The 15,740-nt window shown below is 39.5% G+C and overlaps 1 protein-coding gene across 3 annotated transcripts in view; it reads right to left on the bottom strand.

The window, feature by feature from the left end:
- Window positions 1-12,243: 12,243 nt before the first annotated feature.
- Window positions 12,244-15,740, bottom strand: part of dpr12 (defective proboscis extension response 12) — a 357,607-nt gene continuing 354,110 nt past the window's right edge. For all 3 annotated transcript variants that reach the window (XM_011139984.3, XM_025298143.1, XM_025298144.1), the window contains one exon: window positions 12,244-12,704. In XM_011139984.3, coding sequence (XP_011138286.1) covers window positions 12,592-12,704 — 113 coding nt within the window. In that variant the 3' untranslated portion in view covers window positions 12,244-12,591. The remainder of the gene's footprint in view (window positions 12,705-15,740) is intronic.

Genomic DNA, 15,740 nt, shown 5'->3' on the forward strand with positions numbered 1-15,740 from the left:
TGTTTTCCCCAAAATCAGAATTCATTGGCGAAATGAGATCCTCGCGATTGAGAATGTCGATTGCCTCTAGCAGGGGAAGAAAATTAACCTATAATAAGAAGCGAAAAACTTTAGCTTGAGTTGACAATATCGTGAAACATTCTTCGATTCTTAATGTCTATAAATGCGATCAAAAGGAAAAACGTGCGATAATAATTTCTCCTTCTGATTCTTATATTTCTGAAATTTAACCGAATTTATTTTGCGAAATTGCCTGGAAAAAAGACAACATCGAAAAATTGCAGATATGTATATGTTAAATTTTGCGTATGTATTGACACTTTCTCAGAACTCTGAGACACAACTTCCTGACATTATACATTATGAGCCATTTTTCATAAGTTGTTCGAATGTAGAAAGAGCTTACGAAGTAAAAAAATCTAAATTCTTCGAAAATGATGGTTTAGTTCATGGAGTTATGTTAATTAAGATTCTGTTCATATTTTAGGCTTTTATGGTGTAAAGAAATATTTGATTTGGTTGTGTATATGTACCGTGTTTCTCGGATTCGAGGAACTTGAAATATTCTCGAAACATCGGAAACAAATCCAAGATGGACGTGGTATACACACAAACCCGGGAATCAAATCAAATATTAAGACTTTTTTATTTGCTTTTTTATAAGTTTCGTTAGACTCCCACTTAAGTATATTTATCTCTATAATTTTGAAACTATATATTCACATAGAAACTCCAACTGATATATAAAGTTTGTCTTATCAATATAAGATAATACTACAATTTTATAAGATCAATATAAAACAATCATCAATATAAGATATCGATACACTTTAATTTGTTTATAAAACGAATGAATTTAATTCATTATTAATACGATTCGTGGTCCTTATTAATATATTTCTTCTCTTACGAATATCGGGGTATTAAGAGAATTTCATTTCACAATTTATGATAAGAGGTACGTGCTTTTCTCGACACACGCTATAAATATTTCGCTTCTTCATTAGTATTCAAAATTATATCCAGACTCTTGACTTTATGTTTTTGACCAGTCACGTCGTTGATCGAAAGTCTAAGAATAATTCGTTGCGAGCGCGCTACACGCTTAGAATATGAGTCGAAATATAATGCCACAGATCCGTTAATAACAGCTATAGCTTCATTGTATGATGATGATGGAGGGGAGGATGAATTCGATCCATTGTGTTATTTTTTAATTCGATTTTATTCCACAGGCTGGCATTATCATTGGACCATATTCCTGGAATGGCGGTGTCGCGGAGATTTCCATTCCAGAGAATTTATCGTTCTCACACGGTACAAACATAACGGGCTGGTTATCGGGAATGTGCGATCGTTGTTAATTACATGGCAGGTAATTATCGATTCTCATTGATCAATGAATTTCCATATATATGTACCGGATATCGTTTGCTATGATGAATTTTTCATAAGCAATGACGCGTCTAACGTGAGTAATTTTTTTTCATTTTATTAATATGAAATTCATATTACACGTGTTATACGTAAAAGGAAAAGCATGAGCTATGCAAGTTGTTAAATGCGCAAGCTGTAATTGCTTTGTAAGAAATAATCGACGACGCGCTTGGTGTGATTTCGTTCGATTCGCACGATTTCGTTCTGTACATCGGGGCTATATGAACGGGAATATAATTCCGCGCACTTTTTCGCAATTACTTTTATTATATATGAGGATTAAAAAATGTTCTACGACATAAAAAATTTATAATACTGTTTCGCACTCGTTATTGGCGATCCGTGAAAAAATTTCGAATTTAATTTTAAATCTTCGGTACATTTTCCTCGCCAAGTGATTCGACGTTTACCGTGAAAAATTATGACAAACTGAGAATCTCTGTAGGATCGGGATTTTTAACAGAGTTCCGAAAGAACCGTTGCTACAAATCGCCCGACAATATGTGCCGAGATTATACTGAATTTAAAGCGTACTAATACTTGCTATAACATCCGTCATGTGGTGGGAGACACGAACATTTGGTTGCCTGTCAAGTACCGGGATGTAGCTAGTAAACGCTTGGTTCAAGTGGTTTCAAAGTTTTATTAGCTGTCACGGCATGGAAACACGACTCTATTAATATCTCAGTAATTGAGAACGAAGCGTAGTCTTATAGAAATTATCCGGTCGTACTCACGCTGATAGTTGTGCGAACAAATCTGGGGTAGTTGACGATAGTTACGATCTTTATCACATTATATTTTGTATTTTAGGTCAGTCTCGCTTTAGGTCAGTTTTATTCACTTTAAAATTTTTACGTTGGTGTTAAGATTTGCGCTTCGCAGAAAGATAATGCAAAGTATAAAGTCAACAATAAAATGCGAAATATATTCGTCAACTTATAAAATTTCTAACTAAATTTTAATTTTTTCTCTACATTTTTCCTGCGCGCGATTTTCGGTTTTAAATATTTAAATATTTAAGTAGCACAATGTAATCCATATCTCTGAATCATCGACATGCAATCGAGGTCGAATGTAGAATTCAAATTGACGAGTTGCATATTCCGAATTTTACATTCACGTTGGAACATTGATAAGCCTTCACAAAGATGATTTATAAATTAATATATATCAGTTAGATCTTTTATAGATTTTATCGTCTAAATGTTAACTCTCTCTCTCTCTCTCTCTCTCTATGAGCTATGCATATTTAAAAAATATCGAACCATACACAGATAAAAAAGATTGATTGAATTAATGCTTGTCAATGAAAGAGACAAATGCCTTTTGATTGTAGGACACGGAATTTTTTTATTTTTACAACTGAATTTAGTTCATAAGAACCAGAAATTCTTTTTCCTCTTTTTTTTCTTTCTTCTATTTCTTTCAATCGAAATGCGTTTGATTATCATTGTCATGTTAAAAACGAAGATATGCATATGGACGTATAGATAGACACTCATCATTTTTTATAATTGTTTGTCCTTGGACGTCAGAAATGTTGTGCTTTTTGAACAAATTTCACAGTCACAGTAGTTTGTCGAAATATGTACGACAATATAAAGAATATTATTATTAGCTCTAACTCATTGAATGAAAATCATCGCGGCATATAGACAAATTTCAAAAATAGATTTGAGGACGCCCTTGTGTCAACGAATTTTTTATACGTGATATTTCCATCCGGAATGGTAATTTCCGTGAATTTCCGTTTTTGTCTTTCATTCCATCGATCTATTTTCTGCGTGTACAAATGCAAAAAATACTGCTTTGTCGCAAATAACCGTTGCCCGGCGTGTCGCCTTGCGTTGATACGTCATCCGACGTAGCGCGCGATTTCTCTTTGGGTATCTCGAAAATATGGTATGAAGAATGCACAGACTCCAGTCAGGACGGTAATGTATATCTACGGGTTGCGGGAGATTTCGACCAGATTTATGATAACGGCATGTATCTGGGTCAGCCAATCAGTCTTCCGTCCAGCCGCAATCCTGGACTCTCGTTCGCACCTGTATTCTCGTTCGAATCTCAAATCGAATTCAAATCCGGTCAGCCTAACTGTCTACGATTGCTGGAAACTCGAAATAGATTAGCTACGATTACGTCGCTAGCTATTTGAGCCGCACGAATGAGATTCGATCGCTGAATCGCGCCGTAATGGGGATAAGAATTTCGCTCGTCTTTGCTTCAAACTCGTTCTTCCTGCTGCGGTCGCCAGAATCGCGTTTCGTTATCACTACTGTAATCGTTATGTATTCATTGGTCACAATGAGCATCCTGTTTTTATGCGATTGTTACCGGCAGTATCGCACGCGACTCGCTTGCTGCATTATTGTCTTCATATAAATTTGCTATCTAGTATATACTGAAGTTATATCAGTGTGTACGGCCTCTTTACATTTTCACGTAATTATATCATGTTCTTTAGTAATTTTCTTGCATAAACTTATTATGCAACGTGGTTTCATTATCTAAGTTTTCATCTTGATTACTATACTCTGGTATATACGTATGCTGGTGTTTGAGATTTTCTTAGTAGATTTTCTTCTCTCACAGAGTTGCGTATTGTGCTATTATTGATGAACATTGTTCGACTTTGGCACTTGGTATAATTTGTATTAACCAGCTGTTATCTCAAAGGGCTTAATAATTCATGGGTTAAAATAAACTTTACTCTACTAAATTACTCTACCAAATTACTCTAATTATTACTAAATTACTCTAATAATTTGCTCTAATAAATTTTATTCTACTTTACTTTCTTTTTCTTTCCTTTCGCTCGCGTGTTATCATTGTGACCGTATAATTTGCGGCTACATCATTCGCGACGTATAAACGTTATGACGATTGCAAATTTATTACAATTGATATCAATAATTCATGTTCGTTCGCAAAGTAAGAGAGAGAGAGAGAGAGAGAGAGAGGCAGAGAAAGGGAAAGGTGATACACGGTACAAGATTGAATTAAACGCAACGGGTAATAATGGCGAATTGGCCTGTCGCTTCGGGGTGGTGTGCAAAACTTTATGCGGAAACAACGCTATTGAACCTTAAAGCGCGGCCAGTGTCGCGAAGTTGCTAATGAAGTTTCCCCCTCGAATAAATTGCATTCTGCTTGGGTTTTGCCTTTTCGTGAAACATCATTGGAACGCCGTCGGTCCCGGCGTTCTTTGAATACAGCAAAATACGCAACGCGTCGTACGGAGTACAATGTATTCTTGACGTATAATTCAGTCATTGTCTTACCGTTAAAAGTAACCTCGTTAAAATAGCTCTGACACGTTAGCGCGTGCGATCTATTCTTACGACGAGACGAGTATTTCTTTACATTGTTAATGCTTTCTATTTTCTTTTCGTCTCTCTCTCTCTCTCTCTCTCTCTCTCTCTCCTCTCTCTTCCTTGTCTCTCCCTCTTTCTCTCCTTCTTCTTTAAACGTTAAAGTAAAAAAATATATTGGTAATGAAACAATTAAATATTGCGTTTCTTGTCAGTCGATTTGATTGCTTTTTAAATGATATTGCTTTTAATAATACATTTTAATGAATCTTAATTAGGATTCTCATATATGTTAAAGGAATTTAGTATGTGTGTGTGTGATTGTATTTTCCGAAATTCATCTTATTTAATTTAATCTTTAACCTATCGACTGAAATCACATTGTTCAGTATAGAACACGGTGAGGAGTGAAAATTGATTTCATCATAATAATTTTTTTTTCGGCGTACATTACTCTCGCGTTTTGTTATTTCTGTACTTGCGTCTACATTCCTCTATCGCAGCAGCAACACCTGCGTTATTTGCACGAATATACGTAAAGAAGTAATAAGAGATAACAAAAGATTAACGTCCGCCAATACGATTTTCACGAGAGTTCAAAGGCCAGTTATCGAACAATACGCCTAAAGGGGACCGAGCATTTCGAAAAAGAATGACGATATCGGTGCAAAAAGTGAGACGTAGGTTCCGAGAGAGTCTGGAGAACGCCCTCGATTTAATTCCGCGCGTTTGCGCTTTCTATCGATGTTTTTACAAGACTACGCTATTCCGTCCATTGTGACGTCGGACCTAGCGTGCGGGAGGGAGGGAGGGAGGCGGGAGAAAATCAGAGGGGTAGAACGCGCGCGTGGAGGACCTTGTCGACCGGGGAACGAAATGAACCCCGTGTGTGTCGTGACCCTTTCTTATGACGTTTTTTCCTCGTTTCTCTCTTCCACCTACCCACCATCGTTCCGTCGCCGCTGCCGCCGCCGCCGCCGCCGCCGCCGCCGCCGCCGCCGCCGCCGAGCCAGATAACGACGGATACATAATACACGGGTGACTGCGCGCGATTCCACGGAATCCGCGGAAGCCATCTTCACGCTCCGCCGATCAAACGTTACTTCGCGCAGTTTTTTTTCCTCCTTCTCTCGCTCACTTCCTTTTTTCCGCCTCCCTCTCCTGCTCCTCTGCGATTGCTTCTTCGAACCACCCCTGTCGGAACGATTCCGATGCGCGCTGTCACCGGTTGTATCTGCTGCAAAGGGAACTCATTAAAGGCCCATTGTATACGGGACGAGTTCCGCGGCCACGCGCGATCGATCATTTCAGCGAAGATTCGCGAGCGCGAGCGTGTACGAACGGACGCTGAATCGCCGATAATTATTGCATTCGTTCGACCTCCTTGTGTACGCGCTTGGCTGTTTTTATCACGAGTTCTGCTGCCGATCGTAATCAGAGCCCGGTGTGTAGCTCGTCGCGAAACAAAAAGAAAAGATTATATCGCGCTGTGAGTGTAAGACAATATTGAGAATATTTGTGCTGCGATTCGATTTTACCGCGAGCAAGCTCCTCCATTTTGCCGCAGTGTGTGGTTAAAGCTTCTCTCGACGCGATCTTCGCAAATGCATTCTGAATTCATATATTTGCAGACTGTTGTGCATCGTCTAAACGGTAATAGATTCGCGCGTGTTGTATGCGTACGTTAGTGTGAATTCAATTTGGCCTGATGGAGTCATCGGCTTTACAAATTTTAGATTTGGTATCGCGCGCGCAGCCGATGTAGAAAGATCGATATCCGTATTAGGGTCAGAAACGTATTCCCTTTAAACTAACATTTATTTTACGACGGTTTGGGCTAACGGCTTCCGTTAAGTAAATTCAAATGAAAATTTTCCCCATGGATTTAATAATAAAAAGGAATTTATATATATATATATTCTTTTTTTTATTATAATCATATGTTTTATATCACGTTTATATTATAATTACATTAAACTGAATAATTAATTAGTAATAATTTTATTTTCTTCTTATCGGAAAAAATTATCGGAAAGAATGGAAATAAATATATATATTCGGTTTAGCACAATTTCCATTTTTTTCTGATAATAAGAAGAAAATAAAATTATTGCCAATTCATTATTCTGTTGAACGTGATTAATTAATATTATAATTCTTAACGAAAACAAAATAATTCTCATAATTTCTTCGATTTTGTTTTTGAAAGTATTGAAAATATCCGGAAGTTAGTGAGCAAATCTTGATGCGATTCCTTTGTAAAAGAGCCTTCGTATTTTAATTCTATTTTAATTATATTTTAATTTAATATTGGCAAATATATATGCATGTATACACAACCATATGCGCGTGTGCACATACATACATATATATGCCTGGATGTATAAGTACGATTCGAAATATCAATCCATAGCAGTGTATAATGTTGCGCTTGTGGTAATTGGATTAATCGTGCGCACGTATCGGCGACTTTTATGAGACGAGCGCGAACGAGAACACGGACGTGAGCGAGATTTTGCGCGCTTGGTTATTTCCGTCGGCTACTAATTTTTAACTAAATTAATTGAGGAATCGGTTCACTAATTCGTGGAATTTACGTAGTCGCTTTGGTGTGACGGTTGTGCTATTGCAGAATTCCGTGAGGTTCGTAAATATTCGAGGAGCGCCGCATTGTTCTCATTACGGTATATCGCGCCGCGCTATTTCGATAACTTCATCAGTCGGTATTCGGCATCGAAATATCGTAGCGATAGGAATCTCGATTCGCGCGTAGGGATGTAAATAAATACGCGTGTGTATATGTATTGACGATCGTCGATCTTGGGACAGCTAAAATCCCCGCTAAAAGAACGTAAGAAACGCGAAAGGTACGTAAAGTAGGCGAACGCATTAACCTGCCGCGTTTCTCGAGCGAAAATAAGCGCAACGGAAAATTGCAATTTTATTAACTAAAACTGCGCTATAATAATCTCCATAATTAATTTTTACTCGTTGCTGGTCAGCGATCGTTCTCTTTGTGCCGTCAAAGAACCGACCGCCCTTTTCTTCGCAACGGAAGTCTCGATTTATGCGGCGTCGTAACCTCCTGTAAAAATTGCACGTTAAAAAATATTGTTCTTCAAAATTATTTTAATATGTAGAACTCCTTCGAAGAGCTTGCGTATATTATATAAACGAGAGGATGAGGATGAAAATTATCTTCCAAAAAGATTTCGATAAAATGAAAATGCACGTAAGCACGTAATATCGTGTACGGACATTTGGCGTTGCAGAATTCCGTGAGTTTCGTAAATATTCAAGGAGCGCCGCATTGTTCTCATTACGGTGTATCGCGCCGCGTTATTCCGATAACTTCATCGGTCGGTATTCGACATCGAAATATCGTAGCGGTAGGAATCTCGATTCGCGCGTAGGGATGTAAATAAATACGCGTGTGTATATACATTGACGATCGTCGATCTTGGAACAGCTAAGATCTCTGCTGAAAGAATGTAAGAAACGCGATAGGTATGCAAAGCAGGCGAACGCATTAACCTGCTTGGACATTGGAGAATTAATATTGAATGTACTTTGGATTTCATATAACCTATCTGAAAGATATCGATGGTAATTTATGCGTATGTGATTGGGTAATTTATTTCTTGCTATTTCAATTGGTGCAAATTTATATTAACTGATTTTTAGTGCATAATAATGTACATAGAAATGGAAGGGAATATGTGCATATACGTATATACACATATTACTCCTAAGTGAAAAGAAATACTTAATACTTCGTATTTTTAACCTAAAGGGGTATGAATAATTGAACATCCATTATTCGCTATTCAGATCTATCTCAATAATTTAAAATTAGCGTTTTGAAACTGTTGCATTTTTAATAGCACATGTAAGACTATATCATATCACGGCAGTATGTAAGGATGTATTATACAGATGTAAATACATATCCGTAAAATATAATGAGTTCTGATCGGGAAATCTATATAAGAATATTCTATAGAAGAATCTATGTAAGAATTCAGATTAAAAATGTAATGTTTCAGAAATGTGATTCTGAATAGAGAAAACAGATTCTACTTTCTTTTTTTGTTGAATTTTTTCTCAAGGATTTCTTTTTTTCGATTTCTATTATGTGTATGTTAAACAAAATATCTGAAACTTTTTGATTATTTACGAGACTCGATTATTTACATTATATATTTTGCAAATATAAAAACTTAAAAAGCATAAATACTTAAATTGCTTTAAGTAATTTGCTCAATTCCTTTCTGAAAAAAAAAATTATAAATATCGTGAATACTAATATGTATATTATGTTTTTGCTTTACGTATAACTTTAACATCACATTAAATAAAAATAAATTTGGAAAAATGTTGAATCAAGTAAATAGAATTTGCTTGAATTTCCTACTTAAAATGTGAAAACGAGTGCGAATTCCGTCAACATATTCCGTCTATTCTCTGATTTCTATACTAATAATTTATAGTTGGAATAGGAAAGGAATTCCTCCAATTGATAGCATAATCGGATAACCAAATTTCGGGGCAAATTTAGAAATTCTAATCGGAATCTATGTTGCATTCGGGAACATTCCGGGAAATTTCCATGTGGGGTTTGAATCTGCGCAGATTTCGAGAAATCGGACTCGATCCGAGTTACATCCTAGGAAATGTTCTATATGGATATGTACACGTACATATGTAGACGCGCAGATAGCAGATTTCTCCGTTTGACAAACGCGAGTGAGCGTTTGATTGATTTCAAAAGGTTACATATTTATGGTAACAACGAAAGATCGCAAAAGACGATTGTGTATGAGAAGTTGCCGAGCGAGCCATAAGATTTATTGAATTTGGTGATCGTTTTGTAGCCCGATTGAACTTTAAATAACGCGGATGATAAAGCAGTAATTTCAAATTTATCGCAACGAGATGACCAAAAATTTCAAATGCTATCGAAGAAAGAGCGGAGAGTTACCCGACTGCGGTGGCGAGTTCATTGTAAGACCGCTTCGTGGAGCGCGATAAAAAATGCGGTGAATTATATCGCGCTTTCTGCTCGATTGTTAGCTCGATTGTTAGCGCGCACTCGGTGCAACGCGCGCGACGCGACGCGACATGCTATTCTGTACCGGGCACATTCGCGTGAGATGTCAGTTTTGTATTTGGCTATCACCGGGCGATTGTCGCACGGAACGAAATAAAAAGTTCACGACACAAACGACTTTGTGAAATATCCGTGCGAAGTATTCATTGCTCGTTCCGACAATACGTACTTGTCTAATAATGAATATATGGCCGCACGCGATGTGATATGACTCGTGTCCGAGAGCTCCACGATATTCATATAATGACGTTATTCAGAAGAAGATTTTTTCCATTTTTTTTTCTCCGAGATAACTTCATTAAAATTTCAGATTTCACAGGACGTAGATAGAAATTCCCTGCGCGGCTTATGCAAGCTTCCGCGCACATATGTGCGCAGGGATCTGTCCATGTAATGCATTTTAAATTATGTCGAGAAGTATTACAATTATTTGCGCGCGCGCTGGAAACAGCGCTGGAAATTTCGAACAGATCGCGTGAAATATCGCGCGTCGTCGTTAAGGTTAATGATTAGGGTTCTGATTAATTGCGTCATAAAACTATTAATCGCTTGACGTGATCGATTTAAGTGCAGGCGACAGGTATTATCTCGAGAAAAGCGACGAGTGTTGTCGGAGTCGTCGACGACGTGCGACTAACAAAATGACAGGCTCCGAAGGGTTGAAGTCGGGTTGGAATTCTCACGAGCGACGATGATGACGCGGGACCGTTCCCGCCGGGGGATCAATCCCCCGACGGGAAGCAGTTCTCACGCCGCTAAAAACGATTATGCAAACGTTAAAAAGAAGTAATACGTACCTTTCCTAACTGTGAAATTCCAATTAGTGCCGTACACTCGTGCCCGCCTTAATTAGATTCTCGCAGCCGCAGAGAACATTTGTGACTGAAGGCGATACACTCGTGTCGCTCCCGTCAATAAACGTCGCCGCCGATACATCGACGACGCCAAATCCCGTCGCCGTCACCGTCGCCGTCGTCGTCGTGCCGCCAAGAAATACAAGTCCGACATGAAGACTTCTTTTTATCGCACAGTGTATTTTTGCTACAATAAATCTACCGTGATACAGATTGCATTGCACACAGACCGTGCTCAAAGATATAATATCGGCGACGCGACGTAACGTACGTAACTTTTTATCGATAAAGTGTGTGATCAAATATCGAGTCTATAAGGTTTCCGTTAAACGCGACCTCGTGCTTAAAGTAAACCTTAAAAATTTGCGGACTCGCTCGACTTCACTTCCGCGCGTCTCTATACGTCTCGTATGTATGTGTATTTACGTGTGTGTATGTGTGCGTGCATGTTCGTATGCATGTGTGTATTTGTACGTGTGTGTGTATGGATATTTCTTCGCTCGTTTGGTTTTACGCGAGAGATTTCACCGCGGCTAACACACAAAAATGTTACACGTCCGTTCGGAAGATATCCAAACGGCGCGGCGTCCCAAAGTGCGCATTATCAAACGTCCTCCCATTGCGGACCTTCGAGTCTCCCTCGCGCGGTGTGTCCTCACTGTGCGTGCAGAAAGGGCGAGACGTTTTCAGGGGACGCCTCGGAACACGCTCTCGCGGCGTGTCGCGTCTGAACAACGACGAACGCATAAGATTACAATCGAAGATCGTCGACGAAGAAAGAAGAATTTGATTCCCAACAAAATGTCGTTTTACCCTACCATTCTTACGTTTGTATCTTCGCGCGCATGTCTTATCCTTAAATTAGGATATACAGAAAGAACCATTGAACCTTAATCGCTACGTATCCGATGTGTACAGTGTTTTGGGCGAGAGAAAACGATGCTACGCGGTTGATGGGCCCTGAAGAGTAACACCGGGGGCCCCGTACGTACGTGTCCGACACGTATCCGCCGCCGCTCGGTGGACCTACGTCAGGCCTGTCCAACTAATGGAGTCTGTTTATACGCGTGATTGTACGAGGTGCGCTCTTATCCGTACACCGACACGACGAGCACCCTTCGACGCAGATCGGACTTGAATTCACGGCGTCGTTTGCTTAAAAGGTCCTGTAGAAAAAAGTACGGACGCAGACGGAAGAGGGCTCGTAGCTTCCGTGGAAAATAATCTAAAAATACAAAGAGGCAGGGAGGAAGAGACGGGGAGAGACGGAGAGTGAGCAAGAATAATCCCGCGTTGGGATTCAATTGCGACCGTTCGACGAGAAAATCAGTTCATTCGATCGTCAATCGCGATCACTACACTCGGTCGTCTCTCTCTCTCTCTCTCTCTCTCTTTCTCTCAGAATGATTATTTTGACACGTCGGAGTTGACATTCCCCTCGCGCGGATGAAAATACGTCGGTCGTTATCTTCTGATCGCGCGGCCGGCCGACCGGTCAAATTTTCCGGCCGATCGATTCAGACTTGGAGCAGGCAATCGCGCAATCTTCCACGAAAATCTCGCATATCTAAGTAGTCCAGCCGGCGGCAACCTCGACTAAGGTAAATAAGGAGGGGAGAAGGGTTATAGAAGAGGTGTAACGGAAGACCGAAACGAGGAGAGGCAAAAGAGATGGTCCGTGAGAGGGAATGAGGCGCGGAAACGGTCTGGGTGAGAGCGAGGGGCGAGGTTCTGGATGAGAATGAGAGGAGCGCGCGGGACGATGAAAAAGGAATGGGCCAGCGGGTGGACCGTAAAGTCCCGGGAGTAATATACTATCTATCACAAACGGAAGTAATGGTGTAATAGTTATGGACATTTCGAAGTGAAACGCTTATCGCGCTAAAACGACGCCCGCTACGACGACTACCGCCGACACCAGCACGCCCGCCAGATTCCTCTTCGCTGCCGACGTCTTGCGACGCTGTATCGCTGCCATCTTGTCACCTGAAACGGCAGAGACAGGTGGGTCTGTTAGTGAGTCGAGGCTGAGGAGTCGATCGTTTCTCACCGTGTGCCGTGCGCGATAGCGGGGCAATCGAGGCGCTACATCGACAGGGCTGCATCGACAGGAAGCGGCCTGCCTAGCAAACGCGTGTAGTATCTTGTAAAGTTATTTCCGTCGGAAACGTTAGCGGTTGCGAAACGTTAACCGTTGACTGAAACACCGCGGGAACGCGTCGCGCTTTCTCTCCTCTCCCCCCCCCCTCTCTCTCCTCTCTCTCTCTCTCTCTCTCTCTATCTCTCTCTCTCTCGGAGAACACGTTCGCGGCAAATGAAGCCGTTAGATATTACGTGCGAATTAAATCCGCTCGCGAAAACAGATGCGAATCCGCGCGCGGAGCGCGCCAGAGTGTTTCACACTAAACGGCTGGTTTGATTTGAATCCATTATTCATATTGAACGTACGTACGTATGTATATAGATACGTGGTACGTATGCTGTGCGTTAGACGAGCGAAAGTCAAGATTCGACGGGCCGATCTAATAGAAATTCTCGTAACCGTCGTATGTGCGATATATATACACGCCTCTCTTACTGTTTGAATAATAAATTTAAATAGCAGCGTTAAACGCGTTTAACAGTGTGTACATTCCGATTAACTGTGCGAGAGCATGATTAAGGATTTTGTTTGACGTGCCTTTGCGATGCACATAATGTTCCAAACAAACGAGACGATTCTGTTTTGCGGATGCACCGCGAGAATAAGAAGCGATCGGGTCGACAAAATCGGCGAAGAAATATCGCGATTACTGAACGACTTGTTTGTTAACGCACAGCAATGTAGCGTTGATATAATTGCAGAATTGCAAATTGCAGTTATTCATCGAATTAATTCATCGCAGCGACTGAACGGTTTGTTCAGTCGCGAAGAATTTTTAAGACTAACAAGGGCCATCATAGGCATGGCAACTGCGAATAATTACTGCTGCGGAAACATAACGATGTCTGTTTGACCGACTAAACGTTTGCTCGAAGGAATTTTGTTCGTCCAAACAAAGTCTCGTTGATTTCATTATTTTTTCGTTATTGTTCTCGGTATACGCGTGGTGTAATGAGAAGGATGTATCGCGACATCTCAATGTCGCTGGTTTTCGATGTTAAAGAATAGGGGAATTAGGAAGAGTCGATACATTATCCTGCGCTGTGACTGACTGAAGGCAGACGTGTGTGTTGAAGGGAAAATTGCACTTTTCGACGATGACCTGTTTTACATTCAAAGACGTGGCTTAGTCGGCGTCGAGCGAATTAATAGTCAATTGTGCTTTTCACCCGATAAAGCTTTCTCGTGTGGCACGACGCCGTTTGCGTCTTAAAGACTGCCCGTATAACGCGGATTTCGCTAACTCGGATTAGCGACGATAGAAGATCCGAAAGATTTCCATTATAATTTCCAATTGAAATTGTGGACTCCCAGACTCGCTTACGACTCTCGTGTCTCTCGTTGCATACGAAATTACTTCCAGCGCTCTGACGCATTGCAGCGTTGTGTTCGGTGAAACTGTACAGAATATGCCGTGGATTACTGAGCTAATTACTGTTGTAGTTACTCGCACTGTGCGTCGTAGCTACTGCGGAATAATTGATGCTGATAACAGATATATGTCGTATATTATATATTGTATTATACAATACCGTGGGTGTACATCATATTGCATCGATATTAATTCGTCATTACGAACATTGGAAGTAATCAAAGAGTAGGCGGGAATCTTCAGTTGGTATTAACGCGAGAAAATTACTTCTGATCGATACTGTAATCTTCTTACTTGCGTTCTTGGCTTTTTCTGCTGAAGAATCGATGTGATAAGTAAGATATTAATTATGACTTATTTAACTGCATATATAGTGTGTAAGATAAGTAAATATTAAGTAATAAAAATGGGTGAATAATGAAATTAATAAGTGAATGAAATAACATGTTTTTATTATGCATAATTTTTTAATTATAGTTTTATTGGGAAATTAAATAAGTTTTAATAGAAAATATTCAAAAAAATTGAATATCCAGAAAAAGGATAAAGAAGAAGGAGATGTAAGAACACAAATGTAGCAATGGTATGATTCATAAATTTAAAATGAGATGCTTTATGACCCAAGAAACATTATTAGATTAGCAAAAAAGCAGCACACTTGCGAGATTTGCATCCGTTTCTAATATCGTATGGTATTCGTAGCATGCAAATTTATGATTTTTAATTGAGAGTATAATTCTTTACAAATTCATATTCATGGACTGTTTTTTGGTGGGATGATCAATATTTCTTGTTGTATGAACTAAATATGGATACAGATTGATGAATGAGAACCAGAGAGTTATGAGAAACCATAATTATATATCATTCATCAAATGATAGATCATCAATGCCGATCTAATTTTCGATTCAGTTAAAAACTTCTTGTATAATTCTGATATAATTCTTATGTAATAAATAATTTGACATGTCTAGAAATATATGATGTATCGCTGCCTGTGTCCCGGTAACCTGCGTTCTCCGTCCTGGCTTCCCGCTCCAGCATTCTGGTTCCTGGTTATTTTATCATTCTGGATACTTTCTTTTAATACTGACAATCTCGTAGATACAATTTGATCGAAACACTAAATTATCGTGCTCAATTAAATTAAATATTTCACGAGTCGATGAAATATTTTAATCGCTCGATGGAAATGACAATGATAGATAATGGTATTCATGATGTTCATGTTGGTCTCAATATAAAATAACTTTTGGAAAAATGTAACGCATAAGGATAAGATTTTTTTAAGTATGGGATGTTTTGAGATTATTGATTGTTCTTATCGGTCACGTGAGACGGTATGTCCTTTTTTGCCTATTATTTTAGTATTCTTGTGTATCGCGTACTGTCTCGTAATTGTGTCTCGAGCTAATGAGCGACACATGTACTGCAACGTGAGGTACGTATTGGTACGTTAGTTACAATTTCCGTCAGATGATCAAAAGACCTCGATGGCTCTTGACA

The sequence above is a fragment of the Harpegnathos saltator genome, unplaced genomic scaffold (assembly GCF_003227715.2).
Source record: "Harpegnathos saltator strain DR-91 unplaced genomic scaffold, Hsal_v8.6 scaffold208, whole genome shotgun sequence".
Lineage (NCBI taxonomy): Eukaryota > Metazoa > Arthropoda > Insecta > Hymenoptera > Formicidae > Harpegnathos > Harpegnathos saltator.